The sequence below is a fragment of the Podarcis liolepis genome, assembly GCF_965112155.1.
Source record: "Podarcis liolepis genome assembly, chromosome: 16".
NCBI classification, from domain to species: domain Eukaryota; kingdom Metazoa; phylum Chordata; class Lepidosauria; order Squamata; family Lacertidae; genus Podarcis; species Podarcis liolepis.
Window position 1 is genome coordinate 42,753,458 of NC_139567.1, and position 22,931 is coordinate 42,776,388.

At 48.8% G+C, this 22,931-nt stretch overlaps 3 protein-coding genes across 9 annotated transcripts in view; 1 reads left to right on the plus strand and 2 right to left on the minus strand.

Annotated features, from left to right (window-relative positions):
* The window catches only part of SPECC1 (sperm antigen with calponin homology and coiled-coil domains 1), a 111,824-nt gene extending 99,839 nt beyond the window's left edge, over positions 1-11,985 (minus strand). Inside the window, exons 1-2 of one of the 3 annotated variants that reach the window (XM_083479792.1) lie at positions 11,701-11,839; positions 2,712-2,820 (exon numbers count right to left, since the gene is read on the minus strand). Coding sequence is in view for 1 of the 3 variants with exons in the window: in XM_083479790.1 (XP_083335916.1) it covers positions 11,701-11,970 (270 nt within the window). In the remaining 2 variants the exon portion in view is untranslated. Of the gene's footprint in view, positions 1-2,711; positions 2,826-11,700 lie in introns of all 3 variants that reach the window. The other 2 variants (XM_083479791.1, XM_083479790.1) reach the window with 2 other exon arrangements.
* Positions 11,986-12,043: 58 nt separating this feature from the next.
* On the plus strand, positions 12,044-17,042 carry TIMM22 (translocase of inner mitochondrial membrane 22). The gene is made up of 4 exons (XM_083480159.1): positions 12,044-12,325; positions 14,397-14,593; positions 15,384-15,456; positions 16,532-17,042. The coding sequence occupies exons 1-4, from the start codon at positions 12,079-12,081 to the stop codon at positions 16,606-16,608; spliced, it is 594 nt and encodes a 197-aa protein (XP_083336285.1). The 5' UTR covers positions 12,044-12,078; the 3' UTR covers positions 16,609-17,042.
* A 2,035-nt stretch (positions 17,043-19,077) lies between these two features.
* ABR (ABR activator of RhoGEF and GTPase) overlaps positions 19,078-22,931 on the minus strand; it is a 119,396-nt gene continuing 115,542 nt past the window's right edge. For all 5 annotated transcript variants that reach the window (XM_083479809.1, XM_083479810.1, XM_083479811.1 and 2 more), the window contains 2 exons: positions 21,914-22,064; positions 19,078-21,201 (listed from right to left, as the gene is read on the minus strand). In XM_083479809.1, the coding sequence (XP_083335935.1) occupies positions 21,112-21,201; positions 21,914-22,064 (241 nt within the window). In that variant the 3' untranslated portion in view covers positions 19,078-21,111. The remainder of the gene's footprint in view (positions 21,202-21,913; positions 22,065-22,931) is intronic.

Here is a 22,931-nt window from a genome sequence, read left to right on the forward strand (position 1 = left end):
AATCAAAATGTCGGTATTACCAAGAATCTTATTTCTCTTTCAAAACATTCCGATTATCAAAGGTACAAAGATATTTAAAGCCTGGCATAGAGAGATTTCTAGATTTATTTGGCAGGGGAAGAAGCCGAGAGTAAAGTTTAAAATCTTGACGGACACTAAAGAAAGGGGAGGCTTCGCCCTACCTGATCTGAAAATATACTATGAGGCATCTTGTTTATGCTGGGTTAAGGCATGGATAAAATTAGAAGACAGTGAAGTGTTAGACTTAGAGGGCCACGATAACCGATATGGGTGGCACGCCTATCTGTGGCATGGGCGGAAGAAGGGCCACAAAGGATTTGGGAATCATATATTCAAGGGCCCTCTGTTGGAGGTTTGGGAAAGGTATAAAGATATGCTAGAACCCAGAACACCCCAATGGTTATCTCCGTTAGAGGTTATGGCTATCAAAAAGATCAATATGGGAGCCAATTGGGCAACCTATGAACAACTATTAATGAAAGAGGAAGGAAAGTGGAAAATAAGGCCGTATGAACAGATTAAACCACTAGTATACGATTGGCTGCACTACCACCAGATAAATGATATGTTCAGGAAAGACGCCAAAGATAAAGGCTACGCCGATAAAAGTTCCAGATTTCAAACTGAGATTTTGGGGAATAATACAAAAATACTATCAAAAATGTACAAGTATTTATTGGACTGGAACCTAGCTGACGAGGAGGTCAAGGTGGTAATGACGCACTGGGCCAGAGATCTTGGTCGTAACATCTACTTAGAAGAGTGGGAAAAACTCTGGAAACAACATCTTAAATTCACAGCCTGTGTGTCACTCAAAGAGAACTTAATGAAAATGTTTTATCGTTGGTACCTAACTCCGGTTAAACTTGCCAAAATGTATGGATCCTGCAACAAATGCTGGAAATGTAAGGAAAGGGAGGGGACTTTCTACCACATGTGGTGGGAATGCCGAAAGGTCACACAGTTTTGGGAGAGCATATATAATGAACTGAAGAAAATGTTAAGATACACCTTTGCCAAAAGACCCGAGGCGTTTCTACTAGGTTTGGTAGGAAAGGAGATAAAGAAGGAAGATTACAAATTGTTCCAATACGCAACAACTGCAGCAAGGGTCTTAATAGCTAAAAACTGGAAACGAGAGTGTACCGACAACGGAGGAATGGAGATCTAAACTATTAGATTATGTGGAGATGGACAGGATGACAGGTAAAATCAGATATACCAAAGATCAGAGATTTGTTAAAAATTGGGAAAGTTTCACGAAATATCTGGAAAGTTTAATTGATGAACAGACAACACTAGTAGGTTTCAGAGGTGCTCTGTAAGAGGTAAAGGGTAATGCCAAAAAAAAAAAAATGGAAGAATGAGAATGACTTAAGGCATTACAAATACGGAAATGCGGATATATTGTTTACTGTTATTTTGGACGATTCGTGGAATGACTGAAGGAAGTCTTTTATCTTTCTTTTGGTGAATTGATATGAATATTGAAATAGCTTATTTTGTGTTTTGATTTTTGGAAACTAATAAAAATTATGCATTAAAAAAAAAAAAAAAAAAAGGATTGTCCCTCCTTCTGAAACCCTGGAGCGCCGCTGCCTGCTAGTGCTGGCAATACTGAGCTTGATGGACCAGTGGTCTGACTCAGCAGAAGGCAGCTTCCCATGTTCAGACCAGACTATGTTTATTCATGCAGCTCAATGTCATCTGCTGCAGACAGAATCTCTGCCATCCCAGAGACAGGTTTTCCTACCCCCACCCCCCTCCTTATCAGCCGCTCTCTCTGGTCCTTTCTGGGGACAGAACCTGGAACCTTCTTCCTGCAGGCCACCTGCTACATCTCCTGAATTGAGCTAAAACTACCGCCACCTGTCTTCTCTCAGCCTTCCTCATTCCAGGAAATCCATAGCAGAGCGGCCCTGGAGAACGCTCCTGCGTTGCTGTTGCTAAGCAAACTCCGGCGGAGGGAGAAGCCAGACTCAGGTGGAGCCTCCAGGTGCAGAGAGAGTGTACCCCCAGATGCGAGAGTAAAATAAGGAGTGGAAGAGGGGGGACATGCTGCATTTGTGCCCCTGGGCTCCCTGGGAGTGCCAGCCTGGCTCTGTTGGAGAAGCAAAAGCCTGGCTGAGATGGTCTGATCCAGAGATGCTTTTGCACGAAGCCGAGAGACGCTCAGCCCGTCTCTGTCGCTAAGGAAACTCCGCAGAGGTGGGGAGGGGGGAGCAACTGACAGCAACCACAGCAAGTCCTTTAATCCGGCTAAGCACACATGCATGCACAGGAGCCTCTGCTAGATTCAGGAGACACAGGGAGGCAAAATAATATTTTTTTTTGCAAAGCGTGTCAGCTTCTGCAAGGAAAAAGGGAAGCCACGTTCCACGTCTTCTGAGGTTTCTCTCTCTCTCTCTGCAATCCAGCGGAAGGGCGCGGGAAGGTCTCGGAAAAAGCAGAAGCCGAGCAGCCTTTTTCCGGCAGGGTGCTGGCTCAAAAGGCTGGGGGGGGGGGGAAGAATGTACGGTCCAGCTCCCCACCCCGTTGCCCCATAGGGGGCTATTTCTAAAGCATCCCGGAATCCCCACCAGCTGACAAAACACATTGGGGGCAGAGATAGAGAGAGAGAAAGAGGGAGAGATGGATCTCTCCATCCCTGCCGATAAATAAGATTTTAAAAATGCAGAGGGGGGACTCACTTGTGCTGTGGGATCGCGCTCTTTGCTGCATCAACAGGAGTGCCGTCCGCCTCCAGCCTCGCCTGAGCAGCATCTGCACACCAGACTCAGAATGCAGAACTCTGTGGAGCTTCTCTGGTCGGAAAACCACATTGCAATGAAGGAGAGAGAGAGAGAGAGAGAGAGAGAGAGAGAGAGAGAGAGAGAGCGGCTGCTTGAGAAATGATTCACAGACGGAAGCTTACGAGGGTGGTGGTTCCATTTCTTCCCCCTCCCTTTCTTTTTTTGGCATTCGGTACGCACATACACACACAGGCAGAAGGCAGCTCACTAGCGGGCTGTGAGGAACGGGGGGGTAACCAGCCAGGGAGCCTACCTGGACCAGAGGAGTTTCTGGGGGGGGTGTTAGATTTCTGCAAAGTGGAAGGGATGGACTTCTGCATGCAGCACAAAATTAAACTTGCTCCAGTAGGAGGCAGGAATGGCCACCAACTGGGATGGCTTTAAAAGAGGCAAATTTGTGGCTAGGCTGTGCCTCCATAGTGAAGGCAGTAATGCTTTGGAATACCTGCTGCTGGAAACTGCAGGAAGGGAGAGTTGCTCTTGTGTTCGAATCCTGCTTACGGGTTTCGCACGGGCATCTGGGTGGCTGCTAGGAGAACAGGCTGCTGGACTGGCTGGGCCACTGCCCTGACCCAGCAGGCTCTTGTTATGGTCTTAGGTCCCAGATTCAAAGGACCCTTCTCTGTCCGACGCCCTGGAGGGCCACTGGTGGTCCCAGCAAGACAAAGGCAGAGCCAGAAGGATAATTGTTATAACCCGGTGCAGAGGGCAGGCGCTTGGGTTTCCTGTAAGCGTTGCTCTGTGTCTCACACACTCAGCGGTGGTGACTCAGATGAACATGGCAACGGATTCCCTTTGCAAAGGGGGGGGGGCATGGCTTGCATGCAGAAGGGGTGCCAAGTTTGATCCCAGGCAGGGCTGGGAAAAAGATTCTGAAAAGCTTTCTATTCTTATGATAGAGGCACATGTATTGGAGAGGCAGAGAGCAAATGGAGGTCCCCTCGCTCTTTTCTAATGCTAGAGATCCAGGTTGGCCATTGGATTCAGGACTGACCAGCAGGAAGTCTTCTGCACGCAAGGGTGGGATTAACCTGTGGAACTCATTGCCACAGGATGTCAAAATCGTAGAGGACAGGCCTAGCCAAAGGCTACCTAGCCTTGATAGCTTCACAGAGGCTCTGCGTGCAGGATAAATTTTCTTCTGCGTAGGCACGCAAAAGCACAAGAGCGGGTTGCTGACCTCATTGTCCGGCGCTCAGATCCCAATTAACTTGTGCGATGGGCAAGATCAAGGCCGACTGCCCGAAGGCTGGCAGAGGTGCTTCTACAAAGCAAGGATCCTTTGGGGCCCTTTTTCCTATCGCTGCCTGGCAATTACACCTGCAGGCTTCTGCATCAAAGCAGCTACTCAGCTACTGAGCTATCCCAAGATCCTAGTCCTCATGATTCTGAACAAAGGCAGATCAGGCACTTTGCCCTTGAGCTACACGCCTTCCTTGCCTGTATTTAATTCCGACCCTAAATAAGACTCCAGACTCAAAAAAAGGACATCTTATCTCCCTCTCACCACTGTGTCCTGGAGAGCAGCTGGTTCCATCTATCATGCCAGGCTGTTTGCGCTCTCTCGAATTATTAAAAAAACTGCCAGCTTCCATGCTAAAAAAGACAGCAAGGGACCTGTGTGGAGAGGGCTTAACTTCAGACAGCTGTGCACAATTATGTGGCGGACAGCTATAAACAGCCCAGCCGATTCCTCCCTAGCCAGCTTCCCCAAGGCTGGCTTAGCAAGAGGCGCCACCATACCCTCTCTTGGACCAAGGGAGAGGCTGGGAAGAACCAAGGCGCTTCCGTGTGCTAGGCAGAAGTTCTTCTGGTGCTCCTGGGCGGCTGAAGATCAACTACAGTGGAGGGTTGTCCCCAAGGCTCTGTGTTTCAAGGGATCTCTGGGGAGACCAGCCGCTCGGTGGGGAGTTCACCTCCTCACTTGGGGCACTTGAGGGGCGGGATGCGGATCAGGGCCTGTGGCAGAGGGTGGAGTTTGAGGTCCCTCCCCTCTTGTGGGGTCTGAAACCTATCTCCCCGCCTCCACCCCAGTCTCAGAAAAGGCGAACGACAAGGTGACAAGGAAACTTCCCACAATTCCTCAGGGTGATGCCGGACCAGGGGGATTGTGGGAAACGGAAAGGGTGAGGCTATATCCAGCCATCTCCCGGAGCTGCTAAGAGCATCAGGCAGGAAGGAATAACAGTATATAGAAGGGGTCCTTCTGGGACCCCTCGCTGCTGCGTGAGTCGTGGTGCCAAAGAGCAAAGTTCTGGTTGAAACGAGAGCACGGATGGCGAGGTGAAAAAGGAACAGGGAAGCCAAGACACACAACAGCCAATCCAGACTTGGGTTGGACTAGATGACCCTTGGGGCCCCTTCCAAGGCTACAACTCTTTGATTATACGAACTACCTAAGGAGACTGGTCTCAGTGTCAATCAGCCTCTGCTCATCACTGCCACCAAAGGAAGCCCCGAGTGACTTGAGGTTACAAAATGACATAACGTGTTAAAATGAGCAGAATTACGCTTTCTGGAGAATTTAAGCTATGCTGTTGTGTTTTTAAAAGGGGATGCTCTGCAGGTTTCTAGTCCTCATGGATGCAGATGTGCCCTTGAAAGCAGACAGGCGACTCCTAGAGAAATCTCAGGAGCCAGAAAGCTTGCCAAATAAGATTCCCAGTAATAAGAAAGGGATTTTTTTGGGGGGGGTGTAGGTGAGGAGATGCCAACCTGCCTTGCAGAGCAGCTGCCCGCTCCTTGTGACAGGAAACAGGGCCAGTGGGGATAATTTGTGGAATGCATGTACAGTTGATGAAATGCAGGTTTCTGTGGCGGAAAAAATCCGTGTTTCCTTTTAAAGAAGTTTTTGCTACACCCTGTTTGTCAACTGTACTGTGGTCAAAGGTACCTCTATTTTATTTTTTTCACAATATTTTTATTTATTTCACAAGATTTATATACTGCTTGGCTGTAAAAAAACCAAACTACTGTACAACGAACAAACTTCAAAACGCTTCACAAAAGGAATAAAACAATAAAACTGTCAATAAAAAGACAGTTATAAACAACCCCTCAGGTATTAATAATTAAAATTGATGGTGGGCTTAAAACAGATTTATGTCTGCACCCATGAGGACTAGAAACCTAAGTTTCTCTCTTTTTTTAAAAAAAAGCATACACCTTCTCCTCCTTTGCCCCGCAGCATGCAAATTTAAGAGCTTCAGTTAAACAGAAACACAGTGGAAGGGAGTTGTGAAAACAGCTTCTTCCATTATTCTGCCAGCGGAGAAAGTCAAGGAGGGAGGAAATCAGTTTTTTTAGGCTCAAGGGAGCTGTTACAAAAGAACGCCAAGCAGCTCTCGGCTTCCTGGCTGCCTTTTCCAAGCCTTGTATTTTTGGACGCAGGGTGGTTTTCCACACAACCACTTTTAAGCTTCCCCTCCCACCCCAAGGAGGAAGAGAGCACTTAGCGAGCCAGAGGAAAGAAATAATAATAGTGATGATCATCATCATAATGATGAAAAAGAGAAGTGCTTGAGAAACAGGGGCAAAAAGAAGAAGCCGCTCATCTGGAGTTCCCCTTTTCCTTCTGAGCTTGCACACTCTGAATCTGCTGGCTTTGTGTTCCTACAGACGGACGTCCCTCAAGTGCAAGGAAACAAAATGAAGCTATTGCCGCTCGATCCAGTCTCTGAGATTATTTATTATGATCTGATCTGGTATTTCTGTCATTAAAGTATTCATACATTGCCTTCTCATCAGTGTGCAGCAGTATAAAAACATTTTTAAAACACACACACACAAAACAGTTATTAAAATTACTAGCTGCTGTTATGTGTCCATCACTGCGCCCTAAAGAGGGTGGCGTTTTATGCCGCGATCTCTTAAATATGGGTGGCCGTTTTAAGCAAGCTTGATTGCAAGAAACTGCCCTGTATCGGGTGGCTAACAAATTAATTAATTGCCTGATCCATCGTTGCTGGGATTGGGTGTAAAATGACCAAGGAATGGAGGCATGCCATTCTTTCCAAACTGAGCAACTGCATATTTAGAATTAAGGAGCAGGCTGTTCTTCGCCCACGAGGCAGAAGGAGGAGCGCAACTCAGTGGCAGAGCAACTGCTATGCAGGCAGAAGACCCACGGGATCAACCCCCAGCTGAAACCCGGGAGAGCAGATCTCCTGGCGGTCAGCATAGAGAACACTGAGTTAGGTGGACCAATGGCCCGACTCAGTATAAGGCAGCTTCCTAGGTTCCGATTCAATCCGCCTTACGCTAGGAACCATGAGGACTAGAACCCTTATTCCCAAGGGAAGAGCTCAGTGGGAGCGCGCCTGCTTTGCATGCAGAAGGTCCCACGGTTCAACCTGGGAATGTCCCCTTTGCCTGAAGATCTGGGCTGGGAGAGAGAACCCCCATCTGAAATCCTGCAGCGCCGCTGCCAGTCAGTGCTGACAATACTGAGTTAGATGGACTTAGGGCCCTCGTATTTACGGGACCGCCTCTCCTGGTATGCCCCGCAGAGGACCTTCAGGTTCATGAATAATCATAGTTTAGAGGTCCTGGGCCCTAAGGAAGTCAGATTATCCTTCACCAGGGCCAGGGCCTTCTCCGACCTGTGTGATGGCTCCGACCTGGTGGAACACTCTGTCCCATGAGACCAGGGCCCTGCAGGATTTAACTTCCTTTCGCATGGCCTGTAAGACAGAGCTATTCTGCCTGGCTTTCAATGTGAACTTAGCCTGATCTTTTATTCCCCTTCCTTCCTTCCCTCCCCCTCCTCTTTTTATGAAGATTACCCACTCTGGGATCCCACAGCTAATTCTCCCCTGGTCACCTTGCTGGCCCAAATAGGACTAATTTAGCCATCTAGCCCTGGTGATCATCTAATGTTTATTGGATGGATTTCCCCCCTAAATTGATTTGTGAGTTCTAAATTTATTGTTATTCGCGTTTTATACGGTATTTTATGCTATTTTTTTGTTGCATCAATTAAGTGTTTTAAATTTGTTGTTGGCCGCCCTGCCCTGAGCCTGGTTTTCTGAACCGGGAAGGGCGGGGTATAAATAAAAATTTCTTATTTCTTAAACAGCGTAAGGCCACTTACTGTGCTGTTACGGGACAGGGCTGTTTCTCAAAGGCAGAGTGCCTGCCTGGCATGGTCCAGGGTTCAATTTCCTGAAAACATCTCCAGTTAAAAAAAGAATGGAGGGGGGGGTCAAGGCGGAGAATCTAGACTAGAAGACAATTTGGTATAAAAGGCGGCTTCTGATACCTGTTAGATTCACAACACATAAGCAGAGAGGGTCAGGAAGCCTCTTCCCACTCAAGGCTAAGCTCGCAGAAAGAGAAACTGAGGGACGCTGGCAGGGAAGGGAGACGTGGACTCTTTTCAGAAACACTGGCTATAATCACAAGGGAAAGAAAAGGAAGCCACAATGTTTGGACAGGCCCATAATTAGACGGCGAGACGAAGGCCCTGATCCCGCTCTGACTGCAGCCTCCAAGCCGGGAGAAGACGAGGCAACAGTCCAGTTAAAACCACAAGCCGTTTTGGGGGCTAAATGCTATCAATGCCACTAATAAACTATCCACTCCCAGTCCTTGTGGCCTGAAGGAATGTAGGGGTAGCAGGGGCCACAGAATAAGATCTGCCTGGAGCTACCGATGCGAGGAAACTTTGGAGCGGATCCTGCCAAGTTCGACAGCGTGGCTGCCTCCGAGGGTGCTCAGCGGTCCGGGCCCAGCTAGAAAGAAAACAGCTGAGTCGTCAGCCGGCTTCCCCTGCGTCGTCTCACAAGCTGAACTGCTGATTCCTCAGGATTTCGGACCCGCCGACGCAGTGGGCATGGCGCGTGGGTGGAGCAAGCAAAGACACGAAACAGGAGAAATTGGCACGGGGTGGGCAGGCAGAATATATCAAAGGGCATATGGAGAGCAAAAAGTCGCAAGAGGAAGAGAGTTGAGTTGGATTGCTCAGGGAGAGAAAGAGAGGGATCGGCGTTGTTGCATAACCAAAAGCACCACCTCTCTGGAGACAACTTGAGTGTCAAGAGCTTAGGGAGACATCCAGGGCTGAGAAACAGACAAGTGTTCATACAAATGCAGCTCTGAGAGCCTTCTGGCGGTTCCTTCACTGCAAGAAGTGAGCTTGCAGGGAACCCAATCCATAACCTCCGTTTTACTTGTGGTTCAGTGACGCCCCCCTCGCTTTGAGGGATAACCTCCCTCCTCCCCACCTGCGATGGTACCCCTGGGCCAAGCTGTCAATCACGCCTCCTTCAACACACTTTATTAAAAATAGCAAACCGATTATTTCTGCCGCAACAGCCCTAGCCGCTCAGGGAAGGCTGGCACCCGCCTGCCTGCGAGGCACCCTGTTCCAGCAGTCGCTATGGTGACGGGATATTTAAAGGGGGAGCAGGGAAGAGAAACGATCATTCTTCTGCACAGGGTGGGTAGGAGAACGCCACGCTCGTGAACGGAGGACAGGTTCACCGGCAGTTCCAGGCGAGCGTGGCGATGGAACAGTGTTCCTTCCCTCTCCAAGTTGAGCAGGCAAATGTCACTTTAGTGCAGCATCACTGGCCGAATTATGTAACGCAGCAAGCCTTTCCAGTGGAACACACACTTCTTTGAAAAAGTCACACGTACAGCGATAGAATAAAAGCACCGAGGAAGCCTGCAGGATCAGAGAGCCCACAAGAGCGCTCTCCACTCCCGAAGGTCCCAGCAACTGGTATTCAGAAGCATTCCTGCCTCTGACCATGCAAGCAAAGCATAGCCAATCTGGCTATTAGCCATCAATAAAACTCCCCTCCATGAATCTGTCTAATCCTCTTATAAAGCCATCCAAGTTGGTGGCCATCACTGCTTCCTGTGGCAGGGAGTTCCACAGTTAAACTCTGCTCTGTGTGAATAAGCTTTTTAAAATCTGCCCTGAATTTTCCAACATTCAGCTTCACTGGATGCCCACAGATTCAAATGTTATGAGAGAAGGAGAAAAAATATTTCTCTTTTTCCACTTTCTCTTTCTCCCATGTACAGTTTTATAACTTTCTATCATGTCACCATAGTATGGAACCTACCTAGCAATATGTTTTTGAACTTACGAAGCTTTAAACCTCACATCAAATCTTCACACCTAATGTGAAGGGCCGGCACTGATCAGAAGCTGCTGCCAGTTAGAGTGGACAATATTGGCTTAGATGGACAAGAAATCTGAGCTGGAATGAAGCACCTGCAACTGTTGTTGCCACAAGAGACGGATGCGGGAGGCATTTTGGAGAAAGAGCCATCACATTCCACACTATTTCCTTGGGTTAAATAGGTTTGGCGTGCAATTCAAAAGCCTACAACATCTGCTTACTCACCAACGTGAAAACAAGTGCACTATGAAAACCTGTTATTCCAGGGGTGGCCCAAGACATTTTGCGCCTGAGATGAAGTCAAGATGCACAGTAAAGCTGGCAAAGTTTTTTGGACACTTGAGGGACACAAAGCAACACAGAATGGAAGATGGCAGGATTCCCAAGGACGTAGTCTATAGAGAGCTGGCTTCAGGGAGTAGGCCTGTCGGCAGACCAATTCTGCAGTACAAAGATGTCTGCAAACGTGACAGGAAGGACTGGCAGCACTACCTTGTCACAGGCCTGTGCAGAGCTTGTTGGGGGGGGGGGACCAACTTAGCCCCCTGAGATCTGGGGCAAGTGTACCCAGTTGCCCCCCACTCTGCATGGGCCTGTCCTGCCATATGCCCTTGCAGTGCCTGGAGATAAAATGGTCAAGTTGTATATCCACAGCAGTGACCAGAGGAGGAATGACCGCTTGGAGGAGCAGCAGCAACACCGGACGCCTTCCATCTGCCCCAGCTACAACAAAACATGTCTCTCCCATATCAGTCTCTACAGCCACAGCAGACGCTGTAACTATTCAACAGCTTGACTTCACCCAGGGATTTTTCCCACCATAACTCAGTTCCAGCACCTCTCAGGTGGGTTCCATTGCCATTATAAGACAAGGGAGGAGTTCATTGTGAGTTCCAGCACCTCTTTTTCTAGAAAAATAGCACTGACTTCAATTCACCCCATTGTTTCACCAGACATGGATGTCAACAACTGTGGGAGGAAATCCCACAACTGCTTCTTCCTTGGGTGTGGGATACAACAATAATAAAAAATATTAAATAATTGATCTGCTGGCCTTTCGCAACATCCCAAATCAACTGCTCAGGGGCAGGCTCATTTCCAAACCACCTTCAAGTATCTGAAAATACTTATTTTCTGAGCCACTAGTCTTCCTCACACCCCCAACTCTTAATTAGAGTTGGTGTGCCAGTCAATGTATTTATGTTATGAAGGACAGTATACAAATTTAATTAATAATAATACATTGTCAACCAGCCACTTTGTATTTAACCACAATCAAGCATTATCACAACTTCCAGGAAAGCCCCAGGGTACTTTAAAGATTTTAAAAGTTCACTATGCCACAGGCCCTGGTGGGTTAGAGCATCAGGCTAGGCCCAGAAAGGCCCCACTCAGCCACAAAGCTTACTGAGTGACCTTGGCTTTGGAACAACTGCCACCTCTCGGCCTAACCCCCCCAATAAAGTTTTAGTAAGGATAAAAAGGAGGAGCCACACTGAATGGAGAGTCAGATAAAAATAGCACAACCCAGATAGTATGATATAGTTGGCCAGAGTAGCAGACGAGGCCCTGGGAGACAAGGGTCATTGTAATAATGTAATTATTAATTGAATATATTATATGGTATAATAATTCAGCCCCCCTCTGCAATATCAGGGAGCCCCTTTACACAATTCGGGTGCCTCTTTTCTCCCTCAGCAGCAGCCCTCAAGGACCCGTCAGCTCTAGGCCCGCCTCACCTGGAGCACACTTACCTGTCCCTTCCAAAGATGCTCCCGTCTGGTCCTCCTTTGCAAACTCTCTCCTGTGCAACGGCTCCTGGCACGCCCGGCAGGGGGCCACCTCGCGCAAGTCAAGCTCTTCCACCGCCCCAGAAAACTACACGTCCCATGCTGCTTAAGGCCATCCCAGCAGAGCGACGCGCCTGGAGTGCATGCCGGGAGTCGTAGTTTCGGCGGCGGCAAGCGGCTTGAGATACGGCGCTTGCGCAGTGTTGCGTTTAAAAACCGCCAAGCGGCCAACATTTCCCGTGAGCCTCGGCAGCACGAATCCTATTGGGAGAGCCGGGCGCTGCGGAGCAAGGCATGACGGGAGCCGTAGTCTTGGTTTTCTGAGGCGGGGAACGGACAGTTATGGCGGCGGCCTCATCTTCCACGGGCCCGAGTAGGCCCGACGAAGCTGCGGTGCCCCCCGGGGCGCTGCAGTACAGCCTCTTGCTGGAGCACTTGGTGGGCGAGAAGCGCGGGCCGAGGCAGGCGAGGGCCTTGGACCCGGCCGCCCTTGGGGGCTTCCCGGCGCCGGCCAAGAGCCCCGAGCAAAAGATGGTCGAGCGGGCCATGGAGAGCTGCGGCTTCAAGGCGGCGCTGGCCTGCGTCGGGGGTAGGTCGTGGTGAGAAGGGAGGGAAAGAGGGGTTTCGTTTGGTGGTGGGGCGTCTCTCTTTTTTTGGTTTTGCGAAAAGTTACTTCTCGGGCCTTCCCAGCGGCCTACCTTGCAGGGATGTCGTGAGAAAGACCTTAAGCGAAGAGCGCATGCGTCCGTTATGCTCATTAGCGTCGGTGCAGCTACATTTGTGGTGAATAACAATGGATTTTTATTCTCTGTTTTATTATTTTAAATTTATTATTTTAAATTTCTAATTTTTATTATTAACCCCAAGTTGTAGAATCTGAGAGGTGCAATAATAATAATAATTTTATACCCTGCTCATCCTGCTGGGGTATAAAAAATCATAATAATAAACTTAACTGCATCTCTCAGCTTCTGCAACTTGGGGCTAATAAGCACTGGCCTACCTTGCAGGGTGTGCTCTGGTCCATGGGGTCACGAAGAGTCGGACACGACTAAACAACAACAACCTTGCAGGGCTGTCGCAAGAACAGCCACAAGGGAAAAGAGCATAAAATGCTTATTAGCAACGGCACAGCAAGCCTTGTGAAAATGCGTTCCTGCATATTTGTGGTTAATAACAATAATTGTGAATATATTTATTATATAGCATTGCATCTCTCTGCTTCTACAACTTGGGGCTATGAAGAACCAACCTGCTTTGCAGGGTTGTTGCAAGAACGACCACAAGTGAAAAGAGCACTGTGTAAATTATTATTAGCGATGGCATAGCAAGACCTATTAAAAGTTTTCCTGCAGGCCCACAATATATTTGTGGCTGATAAAGAAGCAGGAGAGTTTCAGTGTCATTCATAAAGGCATGCCCATTTGGAAGCCGTCAAAAAATACGTCCTTGCTATTATTGAGCCTTTAGTGGTATAGAAAAGCATCTGTATGGCACTTTAGAGCACTTAGAGCTCAATAATAGTAATGAAGAATTGTGCACTTGCTTATTAAACATTTAATGAATGCACTTTTCTTTAGTGGGCTCATCAGCTGCAAAGCATTAAGTGGCAGGATGTTGGGTATATATAATAATGCCTTTATGCAAATCTATGGTGCGACCACATTTGGAGCACTGTGTATGGTTCAAAAGGATGTTTTAGATGTGGAAAAGGTTCAAAAACTGGCAGCCAAGATGATCAAGGGGATGGAGCAACAGCCCCATGAGGAAAGGCTGCAGCATTTGAGACATTTTAGTTTAGAGAAAAGGAGAGTCAATGGAGACATGAAAGAAGATAGATAAAATAATTCATGGCATGGAGAAAGTGGAGAGAGAAACGTTTGCCTCATAACTCTAGAACTCAGGGACTTGCAATGAAGCTGAGCGTTGAAGGATTCAGGACAGACAAAAGAAATGGCTTATTCACGCAGTACATAGCAGGTATGGACACCAAAGCGAATGGCTTTAAAAGAGATTTAGACAGATTCATGGAGGGTAAAGGTGATCAGTGGCTATTAGCCTTGATGGCTATGTTTTCCTTCCATTGTTGGAGTCAATATGACCCTGATTGCCAGTTTGCTGGGAAACAGAACTGGGGAGCGGAGTGCTGTTGCACGCAGGTCCTGCTTGTAGCGGTGGCGTAGGAAGTGGGGTGCGGGCCGCCCTGGGTGTCATCACTGAGGGGGTGACCATAGAGCCTGGCCTGCAGCGCGCCCAAGCCACACATCTCTCCAGGGGAGTGGCGCAGCGGCTTGGGTACCTGCAGGTTCCGCGCTGCCCAAAACAGCAACTTGGGGCTTGCAGACTCCGTGGAGGTTTCGCACATCATGCTCTGCCCCGGCTTGCCCTGCCCCCGGGTGCAGGGCATTTGTGCCACCCCAGGCGCCCGAGCAGCTAGCTATGTTGCTGGCATGTGGGCTTCCCATCGAGGCATCTGGTTGGCCCCTGTGAGAAAAGGATACTGAATTAGATGGGCCACAAGCCTCCCCTGATTTCATGTGTCCGAGCATGTGGGCCTGAAATTGAGGAGATGAGGAATCTTCTGAGAAACAACACTGAAATGGAATTTGGAGCTTGTCACCCTGCTAATTGCCTTGCCAACCTTTCTGTTTACTTGGCAGGATTCGTGCTGGGAGGTGCCTTTGGTGTGTTCACGGCCGGCATCGATACCAATGTGGGGTTTGACCCCAAGGATCCATACCGCACGCCAACAGCCAAAGAGGTCTTGAAAGACATGGGGCAAAGAGGGATGTCCTACGCCAAGAATTTTGCCATTGTTGGTGCCATGTTTTCCTGCACTGAATGCCTGGTGGAGTCTGTGAGTAACTCTCCAGCTTTGATCTGCTGGTTTTTTGTAATGATTTTCTTATTTAAATATAACATCTTACACTGTAAGCTGTCATTCATGCCAGCCTTAAAGCCACAGTCTTCAGTAGGACTGTATGCATGACTAAAAGTGACATTCCTGAATATCTCTGTGGTTTTCCCACTGGGGCATCTCATCTAGTTGGCCACTTTGACCTGACCCAGCAGGGGAACTCTCATGTTCTCATCTCAAGCCACTAGATTTATTCCCCACCCAACAGTACAAAAGCAGTGCTGCTGTTGTGATTGATTGATTGATTGATTGATTGATTATTACAGTATATCTTAGGTGCCTTGGGCCAGATACAACTATTTATACAAGATAAAATATTAAAAACAGTTTCAGATAAATTAGTCACAAGAATAGGGTGGGTCCTGAAAGATGTGGATTTTCAGGATATGACAAAAGCTTTTGAGGGTTGGTGTTTTGTTTTTGTTTTTTTACAATCGAACTGTATATAAATTGTATGAAATAAATACAAAAGGTGCCTGGCTCACCTCTGTGGGGAGGGAATTCCACAACTTAGGGGCTGCCACAGAAATTGCCCTCTCCCAGGCCTCCCCACCCTTTGAACTTTCAAGGGCAGTGGACCAAGAGGGCACCCTCTGCCAATAGTAACACTCAGGAGGGTCTGTAGGAGGAGCTGGTCTTTCAGACATCTGGGGCCTACGTGGTTTAGAATTGGTGCTGTATGCAGAGGTTCCTGTGGCTGGTCTTGATGTTGTGTTTCTCATTTCCCCAGTATCGAGGCAAGACTGACTGGAAGAACAGCGTGATGAGTGGGTGCATTACTGGAGGGGCCATTGGCTTCCGGGGTGAGTCGTGTTGCCGTTGAGCAGTTGCTGGGCTCACTTGGATCCTGATAAAGACAGAATGCTGCAGGTTCTACTGGTCCCAAATGTTATGGCCAGGAAGTAATATGAGCCATAGCACAGAGCAGGATGTTGGACTGCAACTCCCACCTCTCCTATCCTAGGCTGTGGCAGCTGTGGCTGATGGGAGTTGGAGCTCAGCAGCATCTGGGGGACCACAAGTTCCCCACGCCTGGCTACAATCCTGGCCCTATTTAACTTGGAATAAGCCTCACTGAATTTAGTAGGACTTACTGTAGTAGACATGGCTAGAATTGTGCTGTTAGTCTTAGCGCCTGCTCCAAGGAGCTGGAACTGCTTGCTGAAGGTGAATTGTCTCATCCCTTCTCTGATGACCGTCTGCTAACAGACAGGTGCTTTTTTCTGTTTATACAGGGATTTGTCCTCATAAGCTGACTTGTGGCCACTGTAGATGCTGTGGCTCAGTCAGGTGGTGTTTCCCCCACTGACTGTTTGGATCATGGATGGAAAACCTCTGCCTTGGTCTAAGGGTTCAATCCTTAGGATGCCCTGTAGTTTCAGTCTCCACTGGAATCTCGAAGTAGAGCTGGGAAAAGGACTCCCTGCTTGAAAACCTACAGAGCTGCTGCCATTCGGTGTAAACCATACTGAGCTAGATAGAGCCGGGCAAGTTAAAAATTAAGAGTGTTAATCTTCCCTAAGAGTATTAAATGGTTTTCTGAACAGCTTCTAGCTAAGCTTGTTATGTTGGGTCCGATTGGTTTAAACTTCTTTGAGAGGGAAAGAGAGCTGGCGCTACCTGAATCCCATCTCTGCGTTTGCAGCCAAGAGTTGTTGCTTCTGATCTTACTGAGTGCTCCAGTTTCTAGGGCCAGGACCTGGTTCAGGTCATCCTCTGTAGGGCCGAAATAAAAGGAATATTTTACAAGGGGTTGGGACCAAACCTGCTAGTGGAAGTGATCTTTTTTGCTTTCCAGCCAACAATATAGCCTTAGCTACAGGAAAGAAACTTGATTATGTGCTGTTGTGCTGACGGCCTTCTCCTTTTGCTTTGCAGCTGGCCTGAAAGCCGGGGTCCTTGGCTGTGGGGGCTTTGCTGCATTCTCTGCAGTGATTGACTACTACTTACGGTAGCAGCTGATGCCAATGAAGGAGGACCTTCTGATGTGAACTGTGCAGGACAGCTGGCCCAACTCACTTCCCTGTTCCTGACAACCGATTAAGGAAAGGGGAAAGGTTTATGAGAGCTGTGTCCTAGAAAACAGGATATGCATCCAGCCCGTGGGCAGAGTCAGCGAGTCATCTAAGCAAAGTGTTGTTCAAACATCGTTGGAGAGGTACGACTAGGTGTTAATTCCAAGGACTGCCTGTATTCTGTCAACTCCTTCTGCTAAGTGTATGCATTTGCTGTGGCAAGCATAAAAGCTGTTACAGCGTGTCAGCACTTGCTACAAACACAAGCTCGTAGCTTCATGACTATGTCGGATACAGGAGAAAATTGAAAGATTTAATTTATTCCAGGCCTTGTCAAGTGTTTGATGCTAATGAAACAAGAACAATATTTCCTAGATGCTGTGGTTAGTTGTTTGTCAATGGATATCAAATTTAAATTAGATGTCTGAAATGGAGCTTGACATCTACAAATTCATTGAGGCGAGATCGTTCTACAGTTATTAGTCATGTTCGCTACATAGAACCTCCTTTTGCAGGGGCAGTATACCTTTGAACGTCAAACAGCAGGGGACGGTTGTTGCTTTCATTCCCTGCCTGTGCACATTGCAGAGACGTTTGGCTGGTTACTGCTGGAAACGGTGTACTGGGTTAGAAGGATCCAGTAGTGTGGCTATATGTAGATTCCTGTTATACGAATAGCAAGGAGTAAAGTACATTCTCTTGGGTACAGACAGTGTAAAGCTGGAATCAGCTCTCCTGCCTCCCACACTAAGCTTGGTACCCTAGGGCCCCTCTCCCTACTACAGTACATTCTGGGAAGAGACCTTTAGGAGAAAAGAGAGGATGACTCTGCCAGTGACCAAGAAAAAGTAGGGTTTTGTCCCCTGCAGATGTTACAGATGCTTGTCAGGAGAGCTCAAGCTTCCAACTGGCTGAAGCGTCTTAAAAGAGAAAGTTGAATAAAACACCAAAGAACTTGGATGGTTTATGAACTGCAGAGCTACATCAGGGAGACCTCTCATCCCCCACTCCGGTACAGCACTGTTGGGGGTCTCCAGAGGACTTCAGTGAGGCAGCGCAGCAGGTAGGTGGGACTTCTTGATGATCTACTTAAACTAGGCAGTTATAGCTTGTCAGTGCATAGGCTGGTGCTGAATGTGCCCAGCTGTGTCTTTGGAGGTGAGAGAAGCTCAGTTAGCATCACTGGTTCAAGGCGAGGGGCTTCTTTTCATGCTAGACTGAAAGGAAGTTGCCTTCAAGACTCACCGCCTCCCTCCACTAAATTATTTTTTCTACAGCAGGTTCTAAATCTGCATTCTGGGTTGGTTTTGCATCAGACAAAGGCCAGCATCATATTGCGTGCTCTCCACCCCCCGCAGCAAATTGTGATGCTGCGTACTGAACCTGGGGCCTTCTGCACCCTCTCACTAATCAGCACCACCACTGGGACTTGCTGTGAAATTGTAATTAAAAGATCACAAACGGGGTGGGGGGGACCCATTCGTGTGTTCAGAGCTGGTTTGTGAAGTGACACCGAAGAGGAGGATGGAAGCACACCAGGCACCCATCTTGGCATTCCCATGGCAACGGCCCTAGTTGCCTAGGAGAAATATTGCTGTTTCCCAGGCTGAATAATTAAGCTTTCCCACTCTCCCCTATCTTTATTTCCCTTTGCCAGCCCCCTTCCTATTGGCAGAATCGCTTATTGAGCTGCAATAGCCCCTAATAAGGGCATGGGATCAATTGCTTGCATGAATTCTGTCATGTGGTACAGGTGTGCTCATAGCTAGATGTGCAAGACATGGTCCTCCCTTTCCCTTGCATAATCCCTGTACAGGAGGGGAAATGCAGCTAGACTACAGTTATGAGCAAGGGGGCGGAAGGTGGTATAGATCGGGGAGCTGTTAGAACAAGAGGAGCCAAAGTGGTACCTCTGGGTATTACTGAACTCCTAGTTCCCATCAGCACCAGTGTCCGGCCTAGCCAGTGGTGTGGCGTGGGGTTGAAGGGGGCCCGGCCGCACCGGGCGCAACCTCTGGGGGGCTTGCACTCGCAGCTCTCTGCCCCCTGCTACGGGTTGGGGGCGCAAATTACTTGCCTTGCCCCGGGTGCTGACAACCCACGCTACGCCACTGGGCCTAGCTAGTGGTCAAGAGTGAGGGGAGTTTTAGTTAAGCAGCATCTGGAGGGCAGCACATTGGCTGCTCCTGTATTAGATGCCTAGGCTGTTGACTTCTACTGAGTCAGACCACTGGGCACCCACATCTCACTCACACTGACTGGCAGCAGTGGCTCTCCAGGGATTCAGGCAGGGTTTCCCAGGTGCTCTACCAATTGAACTATTACTCCTGTCATGTGTCCAAGCTAGTTAAGCCAGATCTTTTTCTTTTTCAACACTGATTGAGATAGAAAGACCAAACACCCCAGAAGTAATTTGTGCAAATGTTTGGGCTTTGCATTTTATTAACTTTTTTTTTTAATCTCCTCACATGGTTTACATCCATTTAAAGTTTGTCATCTACAGAGAGGGGAGAAAAAACCTGCAACGGAACACAACCAAAAATATATATATATATATAATATATATCCTTAAACAAGTCAAATATCAATTATACAGTTTCTAATCTAACCTGTAGCTCCAGGAGTCCCAGTCTCCCCTTCCTCACCATCAGAAAAAAGAGCAAGTGCAGTTGTCGGGGGGGGGGGGCTGGCTATGCTGGTATCAGATTCTGACACTCAGAAGTGCGCGGAGGCGCTCTGGCTTAGGAATGACTTCAGCTTCCACAGACACATACATACAGGTAGATGCAGACCTACAAGGATCTGTGCAGGAGGGCCCGAAAAATAACAACTCTGGCCAGCAAAATATTTCTGGTCCCTGAACGGTGGGCCACAGAACATTCCATTGTCCTGGGTGGAAAGTGTGGCCAAAGTCACTTAACGTGGAGGGGCAGGCCTGGAAGTAATTTCTCTTGTGAGGGTGGGGGACTTCTCCATGAAACAAAGGGCTGTCTAGCTTTCCAATACAACTCATTGCTGGATTGCTGCTTGGCACCTGGGGGTGTGAGTGGGGTGGCAATCGGGAACACAGAGCCCCCACTCCTTTGGAGGGCTGCACTCTCCTCGGCTGCTTCACCTGATCTCTCGCAGAAAGAGAGAAATGGGGGGTGCAGGTGGAGGCTCTGAAGGGCTGAAATGACACCTTTCACATCCAACCTGAGTCTTCCTTAGCTGAACCCTGTAAGCCATGCTGCGTGAAGCACTGAGAAACGGCCCCTTTACCAGACACCCTCCTGGAGGAAAGGTGCCCAACAGCCCCGGCGGATGGGTGGGCTGGATCGAAGCCATGTGGAGGAGGCGGGAGCAGGAAATACCCGCTGGCTCCCTGGCCAGGCTTGGCTAGCGAGAGCCACCTGCAAGAGGCACGGCCACAAGGCAACCAGCCTTCCTCTCGGCCAGCCAAATAATCCTTTCAGGGGCGGGGAGCAGGACACTCTCGCCCGCATTAAGATCTGATTTCCTTTCTAAGGATTAAGTTTGAATTAGTCCCAAGAGAATCTAACCATAAATAAAGTGATTGTGGGCAACACAGCAGGGCGGCGGGGATGGGGAGGTAGGTATCACTCTCTGTCACACGTGCACACATCTAAGACTAGCAAGCAGCCACTTTCTCTTCACTTTCCTGCCATCAAGGTTCATTATTAAAACCTTTTTACAGAATAAAACAGGAAGATGGCTGCTTTACCCCCCCCCCCACATTATGCACAGTTACAAAGCCTACCGAGGCACAGGAGTCACAGGACGAGAGGCTCCCCCAGCATTAAAAAAGTGGGGGGAGCTGGAATAGGCAGGGCTTTTAAGAAACGAAAATGCTGCTATCTTCAGCCCTGCCAGCTGGGGTAAAAGAATGCAAAGTTCAGCAACCAGGTCTGTCAGGCGAGACAAAAGCGAAGAGAATGTAGATTGACCAGGACGAGGGGAAGAGCCCTTGGTGTCCTCCTTAAGCCTCCAAAAGCAGGAAAATCCAAGCAAGCAGCGTACATGCAGGCCACAAAGGCAGGGAGCAAAAAAGATCAAGCATTGTTGCGGGTGGCGAGGCCGGCTGGAGGAGAGGACTTGGCTGCAGCGAAGCTCTATTGGACCCAGAAGGCGGCAACCATTTTTGGGAAGAAACGAGAGGCTGTGTCTTCATCCGTCGCTCACTTCCTTCCCACTGCTCAACAAATGGAACGTAAAAAATGACTCCTGGACACAAGAAGTACGAGAGACGTGGACTACTGTGCTGGGAGGTGGGCAGGGGGGAAAGAAGAGTGTGGGGCTGATACAAAATCGTCCCATGAGGTATGGGGCAGCGTCTGGTTCCAGGGCAGCGACGTTATTCTCAGCAGGATCCGTGCTTGGATTCATGAGTCTGTGCTGTGCCCCTCGGCTTAGAAAAATGCAGGTGGCTACAGGGCCCCGGGGCTACACGTCTGTGGAGAAGTAGAGTGCGTTGCGTTTGAGCTCAGCAAAGGAGATGGGCGTGTGCTGTAAATAGTAGAGTAGCACTTGCACCTGCAAAAGGAAAAGTGGGTTAAAATTAGGATAGTCTCACACACACTGCAAAGTGTCCCCAACAGAGAACAGTTCTTGATAGGTAGAGATGTCTTCTGATAGAATCCCTGCAGATATTCTTATTTGCCACACTGCAAAGTTGATGGAATAAAAAGCACAGCAGGAACAGAGCTACAAACCCAGAAGGGCCAGCTTTAGGAAGAGCTGCAACATGCCCAGGAGCTGCTACATACGCACTCACTCTCTTTCAGTTATTTAACCAGCCCCTCAAACTGCCCCTCCAATTAAGGGGGCCCAGCAGGAATTTGGGCAAAGGCAGATGGGACATTTATTGAGCAATGAGGCAGGTCTGGAAGCAGCATTTCTGTGCTCAGTTCACATGAAGTGTGTGCTTTACCACTAAGCTACAATTCCTCTCTAAATTCTAAAGCAGTTTTTAAAACGTTATCCACTACGCTTTTAAAAAGATTAATGCACAAGAAGGTAATTCAAGTTCGTAGGTTTTAAGAATGAAATTAAGGTCTACCTGAGTAAGCTCTCTCTCTCTCTCTCTCTCTCTCTATACACACACACACACACAGAGAGAGAGAGAGAGAGAGAGCTGCTGCGCTTCCAGGGTGAAGTTTGAAAGTTTGCCCAGCAGAGGGAGCTTGCCCATCCAAACACAGTCGAATCCTCTGCTTGCTGCCCCCCCCTTCCCTACCCACTGTACCTGCGCCATTACGTCGTGGGACCAGATATCTGAGGCCAACGTGAGGTGCTGCCCTTTGCTCTCCACCTCAGAAGGTCTCAGCAACGTTGGGCCAAACACAGTGGCCAGATTGTGCAGGGACATTTTGTTGACGGGCTCCTTCTCAGCCACCCTGCGTAAAAAGACAAAGAGAGAGACCCATTTCAAAAAGACTCGCAAGATTTTGGCGCGGCCTTCCAAGGCAGCTAAGACAAGGTTTGCAGGCTTTTCCACCATAGCCCAGCTGGAGAAGATCAGATGGAATTTCTCACCATTTCCCCCCCTCTCTCTTTCTCCTTGCCTGACCCCTCATTCTGGACACACACAATTTCCACATGTGAAAGCAACACAATCCCAGCTTCAAACTCCCGCCTTGACGTGGCACCATCCGCTTTTCCCAGTTCCCGCCCCCTGCCAACTTGCCCTCTGAGGTTTTGGCTCTGGAAATCATCCAAAACTTCCTCCGGCACACACACACCTTCCCCGGAAACTACTGCTGGCTGTGCTGGTCCATGGCCAGCTATTGCCTTGGAAACCAGCGTCAAAATATTGCCATGTTAGGAGGCAGCTGCGCTCCAGCCCCAATAACACAAGCTGTGCTCCATTTGAGTGGCGTCCAGCAGAACAGATGTGGGAACTGGATGTGCCCTCTCTTCCGAGCCGAGAGCCAAGTGGATTTTCCTTCCAGGACGCAGCGCTGCTCTCCCCCCGTCCTACAACCACCTCTTTCTGCTGCTGGACCATCCTTCTCTCCCCCCCTCCCCCCGCCTCCACTGCTTGATTCTTAACAAACAAAACAGGGAAGAGGGATGTGCCAATTAACACAAGATTCCAGCCCCAAATTCCCACTGGTGCAGAGGAGCTTTTGGCCTGCCAAGCCGCAGCTCCTACATCGATTCCATGTCCTCGGCAGAAGCCGAGTGACTTGAGGGAGGGAGGAGGCCGGAGCCTGTCCGCATCCAAGCCCTCAAGAGCAGGCTGCTAAGTGACAGCGCCATCT

Coding starts and splice junctions, on each gene's coding strand:
- TIMM22 (XM_083480159.1), top strand. CDS start 12,079: ATGGCGGCGGCCTCATCTTCCACGGGCCCGAGTAGGCCCGACGAAGCT. Junction 12,326..14,396: donor GGCGCTGGCCTGCGTCGGGG/GTAGGTCGTGGT, acceptor TTTACTTGGCAG/GATTCGTGCTGGGAGGTGCC. Junction 15,457..16,531: donor AGGGGCCATTGGCTTCCGGG/GTGAGTCGTGTT, acceptor TTTGCTTTGCAG/CTGGCCTGAAAGCCGGGGTC.